This window comes from Felis catus, chromosome A3, assembly GCF_018350175.1.
Source record: "Felis catus isolate Fca126 chromosome A3, F.catus_Fca126_mat1.0, whole genome shotgun sequence".
In the NCBI taxonomy this organism is placed as follows: Eukaryota; Metazoa; Chordata; class Mammalia; order Carnivora; family Felidae; genus Felis; species Felis catus.
Window position 1 is genome coordinate 72,487,857 of NC_058370.1, and position 17,389 is coordinate 72,505,245.

At 39.7% G+C, this 17,389-nt stretch overlaps 2 protein-coding genes across 9 annotated transcripts in view; one reads left to right on the forward strand and one right to left on the reverse strand.

Annotated features, from left to right (window-relative positions):
• Positions 1–13,560, reverse strand: part of ASB3 (ankyrin repeat and SOCS box containing 3) — a 116,400-nt gene extending 102,840 nt beyond the window's left edge. For 2 of the 6 annotated variants that reach the window (XM_011281018.4, XM_011281016.4), the window contains exon 1: positions 13,428–13,554. The gene's annotated coding sequence lies outside the window, so the exon portion shown is untranslated. Of the gene's footprint in view, positions 1–6,660; positions 6,770–13,427 lie in introns of all 6 variants that reach the window. The other 4 variants (XM_045054210.1, XM_045054209.1, XM_045054212.1 and 1 more) reach the window with 3 other exon arrangements.
• Positions 13,561–13,642: 82 nt separating this feature from the next.
• Positions 13,643–17,389, forward strand: part of ERLEC1 (endoplasmic reticulum lectin 1) — a 31,124-nt gene continuing 27,377 nt past the window's right edge. For all 3 annotated transcript variants that reach the window (XM_003983993.5, XM_019827192.3, XM_006930101.4), the window contains exon 1: positions 13,643–13,966. In XM_003983993.5, coding sequence (XP_003984042.1) covers positions 13,805–13,966 — 162 coding nt within the window. In that variant the 5' untranslated portion in view covers positions 13,643–13,804. The remainder of the gene's footprint in view (positions 13,967–17,389) is intronic.

Consider the following 17,389-nt stretch of genomic DNA (forward strand, 5'->3'; position numbering starts at 1 on the left):
TAAATACCACCTCCACAGATAAAAAGTTATCATTTAGGGAAACAAAGGTTATGATGTCATCTCTGAATATTTGAAAGTACAAAAGACCAATTTTAGGGGCACCTTAGCAGTTCAGTCAGTTACGTGCCTGACTCTTGATCTAGGCTCAAGTCATGATCTCAGTTTTGGAAGTTCAAGCCCCATATCGGGCTCTGTGCTAACAGCTCAGACACTGAGTGGGATTCTTCCTCACTCTCTGCCTTTCCCCTGCTTGTACACATACTCTAAATAAATAAGCAAACAAAACAAATAAATAAGCAAATAAACATTAAAACAAAAAAAGACTGGGGTGCCTGGGTGGCTCAGTTGGCTAAATGTGCAACTCTTGATTTTGGCTCAGGTAATCTCACAGTTTCAGGAGTTCAAGCCCCACATCAGGTTCTGCACTGACAACTTAGCTTGAGATTCTGTCTCTGCCCCTACCCCACTCACGCTCTGTCTCTCTCAAAATAAATAAAACTTTTTAAAAATTAAAAAATAAAGGGGCACCTGGGCGGCTCAGTTGGTTAAGCGTCTGACTTCAGCTCAGGTCATGATCTCACAGTTTGTGAGTTCAAGCCCCACATCGGGCTCTGTGCTGACAGCTCAGAGCCTGGAGCCTGCTTCAGATTCTCTGTCTCTGCTCTTTCCCCACTCATGCTCTCTCTCTCCTTCAAAAATAAATAAACATTTTAAAAAAAAGATTAAAAAAATTTTTTTAATTTTTAAAAAGACTGATTTTTGAAATGTGGCCATTGTCTACAGATACACATTTCATCTTAAAAAGGAATTTTTTTTTCATTTTCAACTAATAAAGTACCTGAAATGATTATTTTAAATTTTGAAGGTGCTTATTTAATTTTAACATGTGTGAAGCATTATACAATACCTGATGTAATAATATGTATTACCTAATATTACTTTATATTATATATTCAGATTACCATGGTTTTAGTATCTCTTTGAGATTCATAATGAGATCAATCCTGCCTGTAATTTAAGAACCATATTTGATCTATTAGATATTATTCAAACATTTTATAGTCAACATTTCATTCTATTAGATTTCTCTTTTCCATGGATACATAGCTTTTAAATTATAACTTGGGAGCAGCTATGAATATCAATGCATCATACTCCTATAATTTACCATCCCTGATTCTTTCAAAGTCAGTCATATGATACATGTACTTACAATTCTTAATTCCCCCTCATCATATGTTAAAAATCTACATATGAGGGGTGCCTGGGTGGCTCAGTTGGTTAAGTCTCTGACTCTTGATTTCAGCTCAGGTCATGATCTCACAGTTCTTGAGTTTGAGCCCTACATCGGGTTCTGAACTGACAATCTCTCTCTCTCCCTCTGCCCCTGCCACATGCACATGCACGTGCACTCTCTCTCAAAATAAATAAACTTAAAAGAAATCTACATATGAAATATTCCAATTATGCTTATCTTTTCTCACCAGAAATACTGTGATTATATTTTCTGTGTATTTATTCAGCTCTTAACAATCTCTTTTTATGCATTTCTAAAGACTTAAAATAAATTCACCCTAAGCATATATTAAAAACTCAAAAATTAGTGGAATGATTTTGTAATTTTTAAATTTTAACTCCTCCAGAGACAACTACTAAAATTATTATTCTGTATGTCAAGTTTATATGATGAAAATAAGCTTTAGTGAATTTCAGGGTGTTTTCATTCTTCGTAAATTTCATTTTCCCTTTCTAAAATATTATATAGTTGGGGCACCTGGGTGGCTTAGTCGGTTGGGCATCCAACTTCGGCTCAAGTCATGATTTCACAGTTCATGAGTTCAAGCCCCATGTTGGGCTCTTTGCTGACAGCTCAGAGCCTGAAGCCTGCTTCAGATACCGTGTCTCCTGCTCCCTCTGCCCCTCTCCCATTTGCACTCTTTCTGTCCCTCAAATATTATGTAGTTTAGCACTAATCTCTTGGTGGTTTAATTGCACTGAACCTTCTTGTCTTTATAAAACTTTAACAACGTACATACACACATCCTATAACTGGAAAAACCACCACTTGATCCTGTAATTTTCTTTATTCTTTCAACTTTCCTATCCACAGAATTTTTTTTCAAGTTTTTATTTAAGTCCATTAGTTAACATATAGTGTAACAGTAGTTTCAGGTGTACAATTTAGTGATTCATCACTTCCATACAACACACAGTGCTCATCACAAGTACATTCCTTAATCCTCATTAAACAACTCCTTAAACACCCATTTAACCCATTCCCCCAGCCACCAATCCTCCCAAAATTCTCAATTTGTTCTGTAGAGTCAAGAGTCTATTTCCTGGTTTGCCTCTCTTTTTCCCCCACTATGTTCATCTGTTTTATTTCTTAAATTCCACATGAGTGAAATCATATATTTGTCTTTCTCTGACTTATTTTCTTAGCTTAATACTCTTTAGCTCCCACATTCTTGCAAATGACAGGATTTCATTCTTTTTTATGGCTGAGTAATATTCCATTGTGTGTGTGTAACAGAATTTTTTTTAGCTATCATATTCTATTTCCTTATCAACTCTTCTTAATGCCCCTCCAATCTCCTTTTACTCTTGCTGTGCTCACATAATCAGTGTAGTCTCAAGTCTCCAATAATCCCTTCCTGATTTAACTCAAAGATCTCAGTTTCATCCTTTATGATTAATGCACCAGACACTACTAAGCAAGCACCTGATATCAATAAGGCCAAAAGAGAATAACATTCCATTGTAGGGGCACCTTATATCTGGAGCCACCTTCTAACTTAACCTCTAATCTCTTTTCTTCTTTCCAATACATTCTCTACTCTGCACTCAATTATCTTTGTAAAATAGGAAGTAACCTGATCAATAATCAAAAATGCCTCCCACTGCATACTAAACTTCAAATTCTTTTATCTGTTATTCAACTATTTATAATCCGTTATCAGCATATTTGTCACATTCCACTTCCCAATAATACACCCTACCCCATGCTCCAGTCACACTATCCTCCTCATCAATTAAGACCCAGCAAAAATGAGGGACTCATGTTATGTGGCAAGCCATGACTATGCAACAAGACTACCAAAATAAAAAAGATAGTTACCAGCTATCAAGAACCAAATGTAGGGCACCTGGGTGGCTCAGTCAGTTAAGCATCCGACTTTGGCTCAGGTCAGGTCCTGATCTCATGGGTTCCAGCCCTGCACTGACAGCTTGGAGCCTGGAGCCTGCTTCAAATTCTGTATCTCTGTTATCTCCCTCTTTCTCTGCCCTTCCCCTGCTTGTGTGTGATCTCTCTCTCTGCCCTCCCCACCCCCCCCCCCCCCCCCCCCCGTCTCTCTCTCAAATAAAGAAATAAACATTTAAAAAAAAAAAAAAGAACCACATTTGGTGGAGAGACATACAATCAAGCAAACCACGGGGTGCCTAGGTAGCTCAGTCGGTAAAAAGGCCGACTCCATTTCAGCTCAGGTCATGATCTCAGTTTTTGAGTTCCAGCTCTGCATCAGGCTCTGTAGGGACAGTGGGGAGCCTGCTTGGTATTCTCTGTCTCTTCCTCTCTCTCTGCCCTCCTCCCCACACCTCAAAATACATAAACTTAAAAAAAAAAAAAAAAGCAAGTCAATTTAATTCAACATAAAGGCTGTGACATAAAATACAAGCAGAATACAGGGGCGCCTGGGTGGCTCTGTCAGTTAAGCATCCAACTTCAGCTCAGGTCATGATCTCATGGTTCACGTGTTCGAGCCCTGCGTCAGGCTCTGTGCTGACAGCTCAGAACCTGAAGCCTGCTTCAGATTCTGCGTCTCCCTCTCACTCTTTGCACTTCCCCTGCTCACGCTCTCTGTCTCTCTCAAAAATAAACATTAAAAAAAGTTTTTTTAATACAAACAGAATACAGACTGGCAAATTATTAATTAAAACTAATTAAGATCAATGAAAGCCTCATAGAAAAAAATAAACAGTTGTTCATGGATCAAAGAATAATAATTAACCTTATGTAGCAAATACTATATATGCCAAAATCTGTTCCAGGTATTTTACATATATTAATCCCCATTTTCTTGGATGATGAAAATGAGAGACAAAAAGAGTTTGAGTTAAACAAACATAATAATAATAACTATCATTTATTGAATACTTACAACATGCCAGGCACTATGCTAAACACTAAAAAGGAACAAAATGAAATTAAGGGCTTTAATTTTTTTAAAAAATCGTGAGAGATGGCAGCTTTCTCATTTTGTACCTCCACTGGTGTTTTAACTTCAATGAGATTTCCTCTTAAAATAGAATCAATTAAAGGATAAAAAAAAGAAAAGAAAAAGGATTCATTTAATTATCCATATCCTACAGCCATAATTTTTTTAACTTAAACAAAAGTATGCTTTGCCCAGTTTTCTCAACAGCATTAATCGATTTATTCAACAAATATCTATGAATTATCTACTCTGTGTGAGATAAACTAAGGACATTAATTTTCCTCCACTTCTATCAAAATTCCACTAAAATGTATTCATTCATTCCAGAAGAGAAAAAGCAGATGGGATTATATTGGGGATTAAGCCAGTGCAGAAAAAAACTTCAATCTAGAACATGCACACAGGCACAAGAAGGCTGCACCCATGGCGAAGCCATTCCTGGCAGCAGAACCTGGAGAACTACCAAACATGAAAACAGGAATAGAAAGGAGGGGGCTGTAGGATTAAAATCAGGATGATTAAAATATGTATATGGAACAGCCAAGCCAAACCTCTTACCCCATTCCTTTACACAAAGAAAGTCTATCAGCAACTGTGTTGGTTTCTAGCTAAAACCACATTTGTTTTTCTTAATTGAGCAATCTACCCTGAAAGCATTAGAGCATCCTCATACTCCCCAACAAAGCCTTCCTTATTTGGCCATAGGCTAGAGGCAGACAGGGGAGAAGCAGCTCTTTTCCTGCATTTCAGCCATGGACCCTAAAGTGAGGCCCAGCCATTAACACCATGCTCATTTACAAAGAGCTCAAGACTCTTTTTTTTTTTCTTTCTTTTCTTTTTCTTTTAAGGAAAAGCAAAGGCACAAGAGAAAAGGATGAAAATAAACAACTAACCTGAAGGAAGTACCGCTATTTCTGGGAACAGAAGATAAATGTTTAAAATTTATAAGTGCTATCCTAAAAGAAATTCATAAAGACACTGCAACCATGAAAAATGAGCAACTAGAGGGGTGCCTGGGTAGCTCTGTCGGTTGAGCCTCTGACTTCGGCTCAGGTCCTGGGCTCGCAGTTCATGAGTTCGAGCCCCACATCAGGCTCTCTGATCAGTGAGGACCCGACTTCAGGTCCTCTGTCCCCCTCTCTGTGCCCCTCCCCTGCTCAGACGCTCTCGCTCTCTCTCTGTCTCTCTCAAAAATAAATAAATAAACATTAAAAAAATATTGAGCAACTGGAGTACACCTGAAACTAGATAGCACATCATAAGTTTAAGTGGCAGCAGTTACTTTCTTTCATAGTAGAACAAAAAACAATAGTGTGCCCTAAAATATACAGCAAAGGGGGGCTGCTATGGTAGACTTTAAGACAACAATCAAACGCAAGTCATGAACTTTGGAAAGGGAGTAAAGGTAAATAAACAGTAAAAATTGAAATCACTGTTATTTTTCTAAGATGTGATAGTAGTATACATCTTAGGTTATATAGGAGTCTCTTCATTCTTAGTCATTGACTTTTTTCAACACCCAGGCCATTGGTCTTATTCAAGGTGCCACATTTTGGATTTGGTTATTTCTTAGGCTTGGCGAGAATACAACATAGGTATTATTGTACACAGCTGTTGCTGTATACTTGGAGTTTTAAAAATTCATTCTTATACAGGACATCTGGGTGGCTCCCAGTTGGTTAAGCATTCGACTCCTGATTTCAGCTCTCACACTGTGTGAGATCAAGCCCTGCATCCAGTTCTGCACTGTAGAGCCAGCTTGGGATTCTCTCTCTCCCCCTATCACTGCCCTTTCCCCCCCACTATCAAAATAAATAAACTTAAAAAATTTTTTTTTAATTCATTCTTACAGAAAATTCTTAGTAAAAACTTAAAAATATAAAGCATGGGATTAAAAAAAGAATCATGCTAGCTTGAAATCAAATTTCCACTCTCCTTTTTTCCTCCTATGCCTAAGAAACAAATACAATATTCACATCTGCACCTGTGTATTTGCTGGTATTCTGTGACCTGTGTGTGTTATATTTTAACCAAAAAATGTCTAAAAACCAAAAGCTTTTCTTTTCCTTTATCTTTCCCAAAATGTGCATCCCAGTTCTCCTATGTCTTCTTTCTTATTACTGCAGAATAAATTATATTCAAAGAAGGAATTGAAGGAGAAAAAAATCAGTATTGAAAATGAAGAGAGGGGCGCCTGGGTGGCGCAGTCGGTTAAGCGCCCGACTTCAGCCAGGTCACGATCTCGCGGTCCATGAGTTCGAGACCCGCGTCGGGCTCTGGGCTGATGGCTCAGAGCCTGGAGCCTGTTTCCAATTCTGTGTCTCCCTCTCTCTCTGCCCCTCCCCCGTTCATGCTCTGTCTCTCTCTGTCCCAAAAATAAATAAACGTTGAAAAAAAAAAAAAAGAAAAAAAAAAAAGAAAATGAAGAGAAAAGGGCAATTACCTTCTTCGGCAGCCTCTGGAGTAATTAGTGCTACACAACCTCAGACTGCACACCAGCTGTTCAGCTGAGCAAATGTCGTTGTTTTTACCGGTTTTGCCCTTTTTTATGTCTAAATGAGAAACAAGAGATCTGGGGTAACTTTTAACTCAAAGCCCAACTGTCTGTTTCTCATTTGTGATTCATAAAAATTTCAACTAAAAAAAAATTATAGTTTTATTATAGCATTGTTTACAGCTTGGCATATATGTATAATTTTGTATGTGCAAATTATATTAGAATATAGTATTAACTTGTATCACAGTTTCCTCATCAGTAATATGGGGAAAATAATAAAACCTACTTTTTGGGTTATTATGAGGAATAAGTCAAATAAGTTAATATAAAGTGCTTATTAAAATAGAGCCTGGGGGCGCCTGGGTGGCGTCGGTTGGGCGTCCGACTTCAGGTCATGATCTCATGATCCGTGAGTTTGAGCCCCGCGTCGGGCTCTGTGCTGACAGCTCAGAGCCTGCAGCCTGCTTCGATTCTGTATCTGCCTCTCTCTCTGACCCTCCCCCATTCATGCTCTCTCTCTGTCTCAAAAATAAACATTAAACAAAAAAATTTTTAAAAATAAAAAAATAAAAAAAATAAAATAGAGCCTGGACACAACATCTGTTACATGAACAGAATATATAATAAAACTGAATCATCATTAGTTCTTACATCTTACTACTTATTTTCTCCACCAGAAGGATAAGAAAACAGAGTTCTGAAGAGGTTAAGTAACATTCCCAAGGTCAGACATATGGTTAGGTAATAGAGCCTCTGCTCCTAACACCTCGCTATTTTTTTATAAAAATCTTTTAACATTTATTTTTGAGGGAGAGATAGAATGTGAGCAGGAAAAGGGCAGAGAGAGAAGAAGACACAGAATCTGAAGCTGGCTCCAGGCTCTGAGCTGTCAGCACAGAGCCTGACATGGGGCTCAAACCTATGAACCATGAGATCACGATCTCGGCCGAAGACACTTAACCAACTGAGCCACCCAGGCGCCCCTCACTCTTCAGTTGCATAAAGTCTGTATATAATCATTTATTCAGCCATAGCCTTAATGGTGGGAATTCAGATATCCAGAGGTTTTTTTGCCATTATAGATAATACCACAATGAATACCTTTGTACATACATCCTTATGTATCAAGGCTTTTGTTTTTAAAAATATTTTAAGTTTACTTTTGAGACAGAGAAAGAACACAGGGAAGGAGTGGGGGAAGAGTGGAGATAGAGAATCCCAAGCAGGCTTCATGCTGTCAGAGCAGAGCCCAAGGTGGGGCTCAATATCATGAACCTCAAGATTATGACCTCAGCCAATATCAAGAGTCGGACACTTAACCAACTGAGCTACCCAGGCACCCTAGGACTTTTGTTTTAAAGGAGAAAATTCAAAAAATAAAATCACTAAGCCAAAGGTTTGCATAATTTTAACAGAAATTACTAATTTTAAGACATTTATTATAGCAGGTCTATCTTTCCTTCTATAGTATCTGGATTTCCTATCTTACTAAAAAAATGTCATCTCTACTCCAGTTACATAAATATTCTCCTAATTTCTTCATATAGATACATATCTTAAACCCCTTTACAATTTACTTTTTGTGTATTTTGTGAAGAAGGGATCTAGTTGGTTTTCTTATATGTGGATAGCAGTATTTATTAGTTAAAACATCCTTTTGGGGCACCTGGGTGGCTCAGTTGGTTAAGCATCCAACTCTTAATCTTGGCTCAAGTCAGGATCTCATGGTTTGTGAGCTCAAGTCCTAAATCAGCCTCGTGCTGACAGCACAGAGCCTGCTTGGGATTCTCTCTCTCCTTCTCTCTCTCTCTCAGCCCCTTCCCTGCTTGAGCACACACGCTTTCTCTCTCAAATTAAATAATTTTTTTTTTAATCCTTTTCCCACCAGGGTAAAATGTCACCCTTGACACATATTAAACTCCTTATGTCATTCCCAAGCTTCTTTCCTGTACTCAAACCAAATTACTTTTTATCTCAATAGGTCTTGGGCTCATGTTCTTTCATCCACTTAGAATAGGCCTTTCCCAAGCTCTATAAATCCAAATCCTACCATCTGTGAAGGTCCAATACAAATGCCAGGACTACTTTATTAGTTTCTACCCTTCCTTCCTTTCATCCCTTGCTAGAGGTAATCACTCCCTCCTTTGAATGTCCACAATACTTTATCTGTACAGTACTTCTCTAACACTCCCCACTTTTAATATAATTAGTTACATACAAGTCCTATCTCCTTTCTAGGTGGTAACATTCTGATGGACTTGATCTGTATCCACATCATTTTATAGCACCCTTAGTACTTGGGACAGTGCCCCAAAATCATATATGTAAGATGAATAACTGCACAACTTTCTTGTCCCCTCCCCAGATCTGCAGTTCTGCAACTAGGTGAAAATTACTGCATTGTACACAGAAAAAGGTAGCTTTGCCAAATAAAGGAGGATTTTTCTGTAATCCATAAATCAAAAGTTAAAATAACTGAAATTTAAAATTACATATTCTATACCATATTTATATGAGAAAAAGTCAAAAGACTATTAAATGAAAGTGTTGACTATTTTTTTCAGAATAGCAATTTCTAGGCTATGATAGGATTAACAGATTCAGAATAATCTTCTACATATTTATATTGAAATCCTCTATGATGATAACCTATGTGTATAATAATGACATTAGTGCAAGGTAAGATTAAGTGACTTATGAAATACCAAAGACACAATGCAAACTACTATCTGAATTACAAGCAGAGCAGGTATTCACTACTCTGACAAAATTCTGAAGTGCTAGGAAGGTCTCCTGCTTGCCCCTAAACATCTTTGCAATCAGTGAGCTATTGCCTAAAAATTCATCATGAATATTCAGTTTCATTTAAGAGTCTAAACCAGCAGTTCTCAATCATGGGCCATTTTTCCTGCCAAGGGACATGTGGCAGTATCTGCAGACATTTTTAGTTGCCACATGAGTGGGAGGGATTGTTAGTAACATTTAGTGAACACAAACCAGGTGATGAGGGAGCACAAAGCAAGCTGAGGGCACAGTACAGGCTAAGAGCACCCCTGCCCCCAGGTGGAATATGTGTGATATTCCTCAGACATTCCTGGCTACTCAAGAACAAAGGAAAGGGGTTTAAGTGCTTGCCATGGTAATGTGGGAAACTAAGGCAAACTAAAATTTAAATTCCCTTACTGCCTACAGCACTTTGACAAGTCTTTGAAACAGACAGAGTAAATGGGAACCTTGGCTTAACATTACCCTGACCCCCCAGTATCCTGTAAGTCTACTTTAACATATAAAAACTTCTTTGGAAACTTCCTTGATCTCAACTCCCCCACAATACACGCTGGCAATCATACTCCAAGCTTACGGCTGGCTGATATACATCTGAAGGGCCTCATGACTGAGGTTTTACTACACCGTAATAAATTCATTTTCCTAACAGGAGCTAGCCCCTCAAGATCCTGGAAACCTTGCTTCCAAAATACTTTAGAAACTTACTCTATCCCATACCCCCTCCTAACCTTAGGATACATAATCAGTTACCCGGGGCGCCTGGGTGGTTCAATTGGTTGGGTGTCTGACTTCAGCTCAGGTCAGGAACTTGCAGTATGTATGTTCCAGTCCCGCGGCAGGCTCTGTGCTGAAGCTTGGAGCCTGCTTGGATTCTGTGTCTCCCTCTCTCTCTGCCTCTCCCCCACTCACATTCTCTCTCTCTCAAAAATAAGTAAGTTTAAAAAAAAACTTTTTTTAAAAAATCAGTTACCTGTCACAACCCCAGTGCAGCTCTTTCTGCCCACAGGTCCTGTCCCCATGCTTTAATAAAATCACCTTTTTTTGCATCAAAGACATCTTCAAGAATTCTTTCTTGGCCATCGGCTCCAAACCCCCCACCATCACCCCAAAATCCCATCACCAAAGAGTTTCTTACTTATGTGTTATTTATTTAGACACCCGCCCCCCTTACTTGAACATAAGCTCTATTGAGCCAAATTCCATTATTATAGCCCCAGAGACTAAACCAGAGCCTTATAAGTATTTTTAATTTTTATTAGTTAAATGTCTTTTTCTTTTTTTTTTTTTTAAAGACTTTAAGTAGTCTCTACAGCCAAAGTGGGGCTCAAAATCACAACGCTGAGATCAAGAGTCACATGCTGTACCAACACAGCCAGCTGATGCCCCTGTTTTGTTTCATTTTTAACGTTTATTTTTTGAGAGAGAGAGAAACAGAGCATGAGCAAGGGAGGGGCAGAGAGAGAGGGAGACACAAAATTCGAAGCAGTCAGCACAGAGCCTGATGCAGGACCATGAGATCATGACCTGAGCTGAAGTCAGACACTCAACCCAGGTGCCCCTGCTCGTCTTTTTCTTTCATGACAGAAAGATTTCCTATTTTATTCACAAGGATTATCTAATTATTCTCCTAAATTTTCTTATATTGTTTTCTCTTTTTTGTGTGTGATTCATTGAAATCTTTAATCCATTTGGAATTAGTCTTTGTTTGTATACTTGAGAAACAGAAATCACATCGGATGATTCCAATGCAAAAACTCTACAATAATTTTGACCTGTTGGATAAAACTCAAACACTTCTGCAGAACATGTTGATAAGGTTTTGGGGTGACGGGGGATCAGAGCTGACAGCCAAGAAAGAATTCTTAAAGATGTCTTTGGTGCAAAAGGTGATTTTATTAAAGTACAGGACCGATGGGCAGAAAGAGCTGCACTGGGGCTGTAAAGAATGACGGGTTATATACCTTGAACTTGGGAGAGGTATAGTCCGAAGGGAAGTTTCCAAAAAGACTTTCATATGCTAAAGACTCACAGATTCCTGGAGGCCTAGCTATTGTCAAGCTAAGGTTGTTTTTGTCTCCAGCAAAGCATTAAAATCAAGACAGTAGGGAGTTTTCTTTAGCCAAGGATGGGATTGCCTTTTTCTTGTCAACCGGTAGGGACTCTTATCAGTTTAACCATTTGCTTTTTGCCCTTTCCTGCTTTCCTGTTTTTGGGTAGTGGGAGTTCCAAGGTATATCATACATATCCCAGCTGGGGGCAGGGGGTGTGCTAGCTTGTACTTTGCCCTCAGCCTGCCTTATGTTCCCTTATCAATACAAACTGATTGCCTCTGTTCCTCTGTAGTATCAATCTCCTGCTCCTAATTCCATCTTATCCTGCCCTCTGGCTACATCAAAAGGTCCAAATGGATCATCAGAAAGAATTATGCTTGAAATGCACTTCCCCATCTGCCTGCTGAACTTCTATAAGTCCTTAAAAGCCCCAGTTCTACAGTCACCTCTCCTGGAAAGTCTTTCCTGTCCAACCCCAGAGTTCCTCCCTCACTTCCTTCTTCATATCTCCACTTTCACATCTCTCTACTGTATAATATACACTACCTGCTTCATAATATATATAAAGTACTTAGACTAGTGCCTACCACAGAATAAATGCTAAGTAAATATTAAGTACTATTTTATTACCACAATAGGTCGCAATTATTTGTGTAATCTCCCTTGCTAGACTATGGGGGACAGAAGACAGAGACCCACTTATTTGCTATTATTTTACCAAACCCACTGGTCTGGCACGTATTAAACACTAAAGTAATAAATAAAGTAATAAACAAGACCTCAATTCTAGACAGAAGTAATTTTGATACTGTGCATTCCCTATGTTTTAAATGAAAAAGGAAATTTTTCAGATGAAAAATTGCCATTCCTGCTTTTTTTTAATTTGGTTCAAATTTGAGTTCTAGCTTTACCCACCTCCAGAAAGACAATTCTTGGTGCTCCATAGCTACCACTGTATAACCTAGTATACTGGAAATGAAAACCATGGCATGGGGAGGGGAACTTAAAATTTTTTATCTTACTCTGAATGCAGTCAAGAGTTCATAACCTCACATTCTCTTGGCCCTGAACTTCACATAAGTAAACTCATCAGCGCAGCGCCTGGGTGGCTCAGTCCGTTAAGCGGCGAACCTCGGCTCAGGTCAAGATCTAGCAGTTCCTGAGTTCAACCCCAACATGGGGCTCTGTGGTGATGGCTCAGAGCCTGAAGCCTTTTCAGATTCTGTGTCTCCCTCACTCTGCCCCTCTCTAACTCACGCTCTCTTTCCCTCTCCCAAAAATAAACATTAAAAAGTAAATAAGATATAACAAAAAAAAAAAAAAGGAAATTTATCAGTTTCCATGATGACACAACAACCCTATACGTCAACCCTGGAATGAAGGAGAAGCCCCACGGGTGAAAATGCAGGGGCTGTGATGTCTAGCTGCTCTCTTCACGAGGAGTCTGCGTCCATACCAACTTCGGAGAATCACAGCATTCTTTTACTGAGGGAAGACAGGATTCTTCAGCTCCAGTATCCCCTAACCTAGGACTGCAGAGACAGTGAGCAAACCGCCCTGCGTTGGTCAGCAGCTGCAAGGCACTGAGATGACTACAGCCCAGAGTAGAAGAGGCGGAGAGAAGCTTCAAGCGGGAAAGATGAAACGCAGAGACGCTACGTGCCGAGAAAAGGAGAAAGGAAAGCAGCTGGAGGATAGATCAGCCAGGAACACCGCCACTTCTCACTTCTCATCTCCACCTCGAATCTTGGCATCCAAAATCTACACCCGCCACTCTCACTCTCTACTTTCCGCTCCAGGGCGGGCCAAGCCGCCGCCCACCCCTAGAAACCGGGCCGGTGGCAGGAGGGGGCGGTTGCAGCCTCCCGGACTCACCGGCTCTCGGTGCCGCCACTTCTGCGCGGAAAGGCCTGGTCCGAGGTGCGGTCTTCTGAAGTCCGCTCCCCAGAAGCCACGATGTTGGATTTCTCCTCTCCCCGCAACCGCGAGAACGCCAACCGGCGTCCGGGCTTCCGTAGGCGGACGGCTTGGCGGCCCCGGATGTTGATTGCCGCCTGCCCCGGAAACGGTGGCGGAAGGCCCAAGGGGGCGGAGGTGGCGTTGCCCTGCTCTCCGGAAGGAGACGTGGCGGCGGTTGGGCCCCCGGCTGCCTGGGTGCTTAGTAGTCCCGCCGCCGCCTCCTCCTCCTCCCCCTCCTCTCCTCTGTGGGCAGAGGAGGCTGTGGCGGCGGCTGGAGAAATCGGCAGCGGAGGATGGAGGAAGGAGGCGGCGGCGCGCGTAGTCTGGTCCAAGGCGGGCCGGTGTTATTGGTCCTCTGCGGCCTCTTAGAGGCGTCCGGCGGCGGCCGAGCGCTCCCCCAGCTCAGCGATGACATCCCTTTCCGAGTCAACTGGCCCGGCACCGAGTTCTCTCTGGTCAGTGCCCTTGCGAATCCTGTAGCTATCTCTCTCTCTCCTAGCACTAGAGTTTGGTTCCTTCTCTCCTTACCTGCGCGTTGCTCCCCAGAACCACCCCTTCCCTAATCCAAAGGTTCATTTACCTCTCATCCATTCATTCATACAGCAAGTGTTTAGCGAACACACTATGTAGTTGTGCCCTCCATGCTAAGCATTGGCGATTCAGAGATTACCTGCTCTCCCCCTTTTAAATTTGTCTCATTAGACCGTGCTTACCAACACTCCCACCCCACGGAAGCAGCTTTTTTGGAAATTCAGGCGCTTACGTTGAATCTTCTCTTTAGAAAGTCAGCTGCAGTTCTTCCTCCAGCAGCCGCCTTCTCTCCTTTAGTGTTGCACACAACCGGATCGACACAACCGGTTACACTGCAGATATGAGTTCCCTTTCACACTCGGTATATCTATCTTGTATACACACACGTGCATATGTGTATACGCACAACTCTTGTCTCCTTCAAAATTGTTTCTGAGAGAGCTATTTGACCTGTGGGATGTTAACGATGCTCTATTCAGAATATCCTTTACCGTGTTAATGTATTGCAGTCGTAATACGTAAGACCCCAGAACATGAGATTTTATGGTCAGTTTTCCTAGAGTGATGAACGTATTTATAACTTAACAGTTAACGAAAATTTGCAGTCCTTCTGTCTTTGGGGAGTGCTCTGCTGAAAAGTCTTCCTACCACTGTAGGCCAATAAATTGCACACTTAAGATACTACACTTAAGATACTTACCGTGTAGTAATTATTTATTTCAAATTGAAGTCTTGGAAAATACAAAAGCTTTTTTTTTTTTTAATTCTTACTCCAGTTAGCTGCAGTCATTCCATGTGGGATGACTATTTTGTTCTATTACCGTATTGTTCTATTACTACTTCACTGAAACAAGAATAAGTGGTCGCAAGCAAGATTTACCAGGATAACAAATGTCATGGTTACCACAACGGATTTCTACTTGCAGATGTTAGTTTTTGCGAGTATTTCACACTTTATTTCTCCATCCCTCTGTTTTCAGTTCTCCTGTTCTGGTAGTTCAGTGATTCTGAAACTTATCTAAGTAAATATTTCTCTGGGAAGCCAGGTTTATATTTGTGTTAATTCCATTAAATATTGTTACTTTAAAATACTTATATAAAAGTGTATTATAAGTGAGACATAACTTTAGCAGTCTTGAGGTGAGCATAATTTATTTAGTCCAACCTCTGTTACTGTTTTAAAAGAGCACACAAAATGAACATGACAAGTATTAAACAATGTGGTCATTAAAATATTTTACTCTTGCACCTGTTGGTTTTTTTTTTTTTTTAATTAAAAAACGCACACTGATATGCAGCCTTCAAAACTTACTGATGTGTTAGGTGGATGACTAAAATCAGCCTTTTTCAAGGTTACTACAAAATTGTTTCATTTTTCTTCTGGCAGTGGTGTGTGCTGGCTGAAAGAGGTTATGGAAGATCTGTATTAAATTTATCCTGTACCAACCTTTCACATATCTATCAATTTTATTTTGAAATTGAATTTTTAATTCTTTTTGACAGTGCAACATAATTTAAGATGGGTATATCTGAAGAATTTTTTTTTTAAGTTATTTTGAGAAAAATCTAGGGACATTTTTCTGTAAGTTGGCAAAAGGTCTGTGGCTTTCATGCAAAAATAAACCCCAGGAGTCATTATCATTGGCCTTTGGGTTTTGTTTTAGTATTTTTATAATCTTAAGGCTTCCCTTCTTTATGTAACTGGCACTACAGCCCTCCTCACCTGGCACTGTCATTTTCTTTTATGAGCCAGTTGATTGGACATACGTAAACAAGCAGCTGTATGAAGGAGGATAAGGGCCTTTATCTCTCTACAATCGGAAGTTGGAAGAGACTGGATTAGAAGATGTGAATTTTTTTTTTAGCTTTAAAATTGTTCTGTACTTTAAATCATTTCCCCATTCAGATATATCAAAACAATACATAATCTTTACAATCTCACTTTCATATTTACTTAGAATAATTATTAAGCACCAACAAGGAATACATATTTTTAACATTTATGTTCATTAATTAATGACTATGATATTCTTTGTTTACTGGTTTTTAGCGTTCAGTTTTGTGTGTGTGTATATTTTTCTTCTGAAATACCTACCATCTTTGTGTCTATTAAAGTGCTCAACAATTTATTACTTCACAGAGTTCATAGATTTCACCAAAGTAAAACCACAAAACAAGTCTAATTTTCTCTTCTGTTGTTAACATAGAAATGTATTCCCACTCAAACTTCCCCCAGACACTATGCTTGGGAAGAATGGTGACCAACTCTATTTAAGCATGTTATATATGTTGGCAAGTTGTGCCACTGAGTTTATTTTACAGCCTCTATCAAGATACTTTTGTCTTTTATCCTCTATCTTAATTCCTCCAGACCCTTGTTAAACATTCAGCATTTCTCCCCTGCCAACATATTTTTAAAGTTCCTTAACCTTAAAGTACCATACCCCCTTGGTTTAGTTTCATTATATTAAAATCTGATTTGTATCAGATTACTAATAGGGCCTCTTACACTGAAAATACTTTAGGGTATTAAGTTATATGCAACAACTTTTTTCCCTATCTAGATATATTCAGAAGTATTTTGTTTTCTTAACTCTTTTACTAAATCAAAAAGAAACATTTTTGTTAGATCAAAAAAGTTTTTTAAGTTAGAAAATCAGAAAAGGTTAACTTCCCTGTAATTTTTTTTGAAAATGTAGGGTAAAGTTTGTTAAAAATGTTTACTTGGTGATCCCAATAAGTGACTATTTCAGCAGTTTTCAGATAGAAGAATTGCTACTTGGTCTGTTTTATTCAAGAGGAAACCTGCTCTTCCAAAACTTAGTGAAAGAGAAGTCTTTTCATCTTCTAACAAGTGATGGCTTTTATTTCTTGTTACCTCTTACTTAGACCTTAAAAACAATACAACAGAACATAGCTGGGGCACAGGGTTGCAAAAGCACCTGACCCCGGGGGTTCCAAACAGAGCAGGTTCAGCCACTCACCCCTAACAAAATCCAAAGGCAGAGAAATGAGTGGTGGTGAAACAAGACAGGAATTCATTTCAGTGACGCCAACAGCTGAAAACAGCAGACTACCTTCTCAAAGACTGTCTCCAAAGTGCCAAAAATACTGTCAGGTTTATATGTGGGAAATATGGGGCAAAGGTGGTGGATATGTGCAAGTAGGCTTTGGAAGTCAAATCGATCATTATCTTGGAGTCCATCATGGGTGAGGTCTTGCTGGCCCAAGGCAGTCCTTACTGTTTGAGAGTAGTTTTGGTTCCTGGGGATGCTTTGCCAAGAGACAAGCTGGAAAGGAAAACCCAACTAAAAAGTTTGAGGTCAAAATGGAGGTAGCTGAAATCC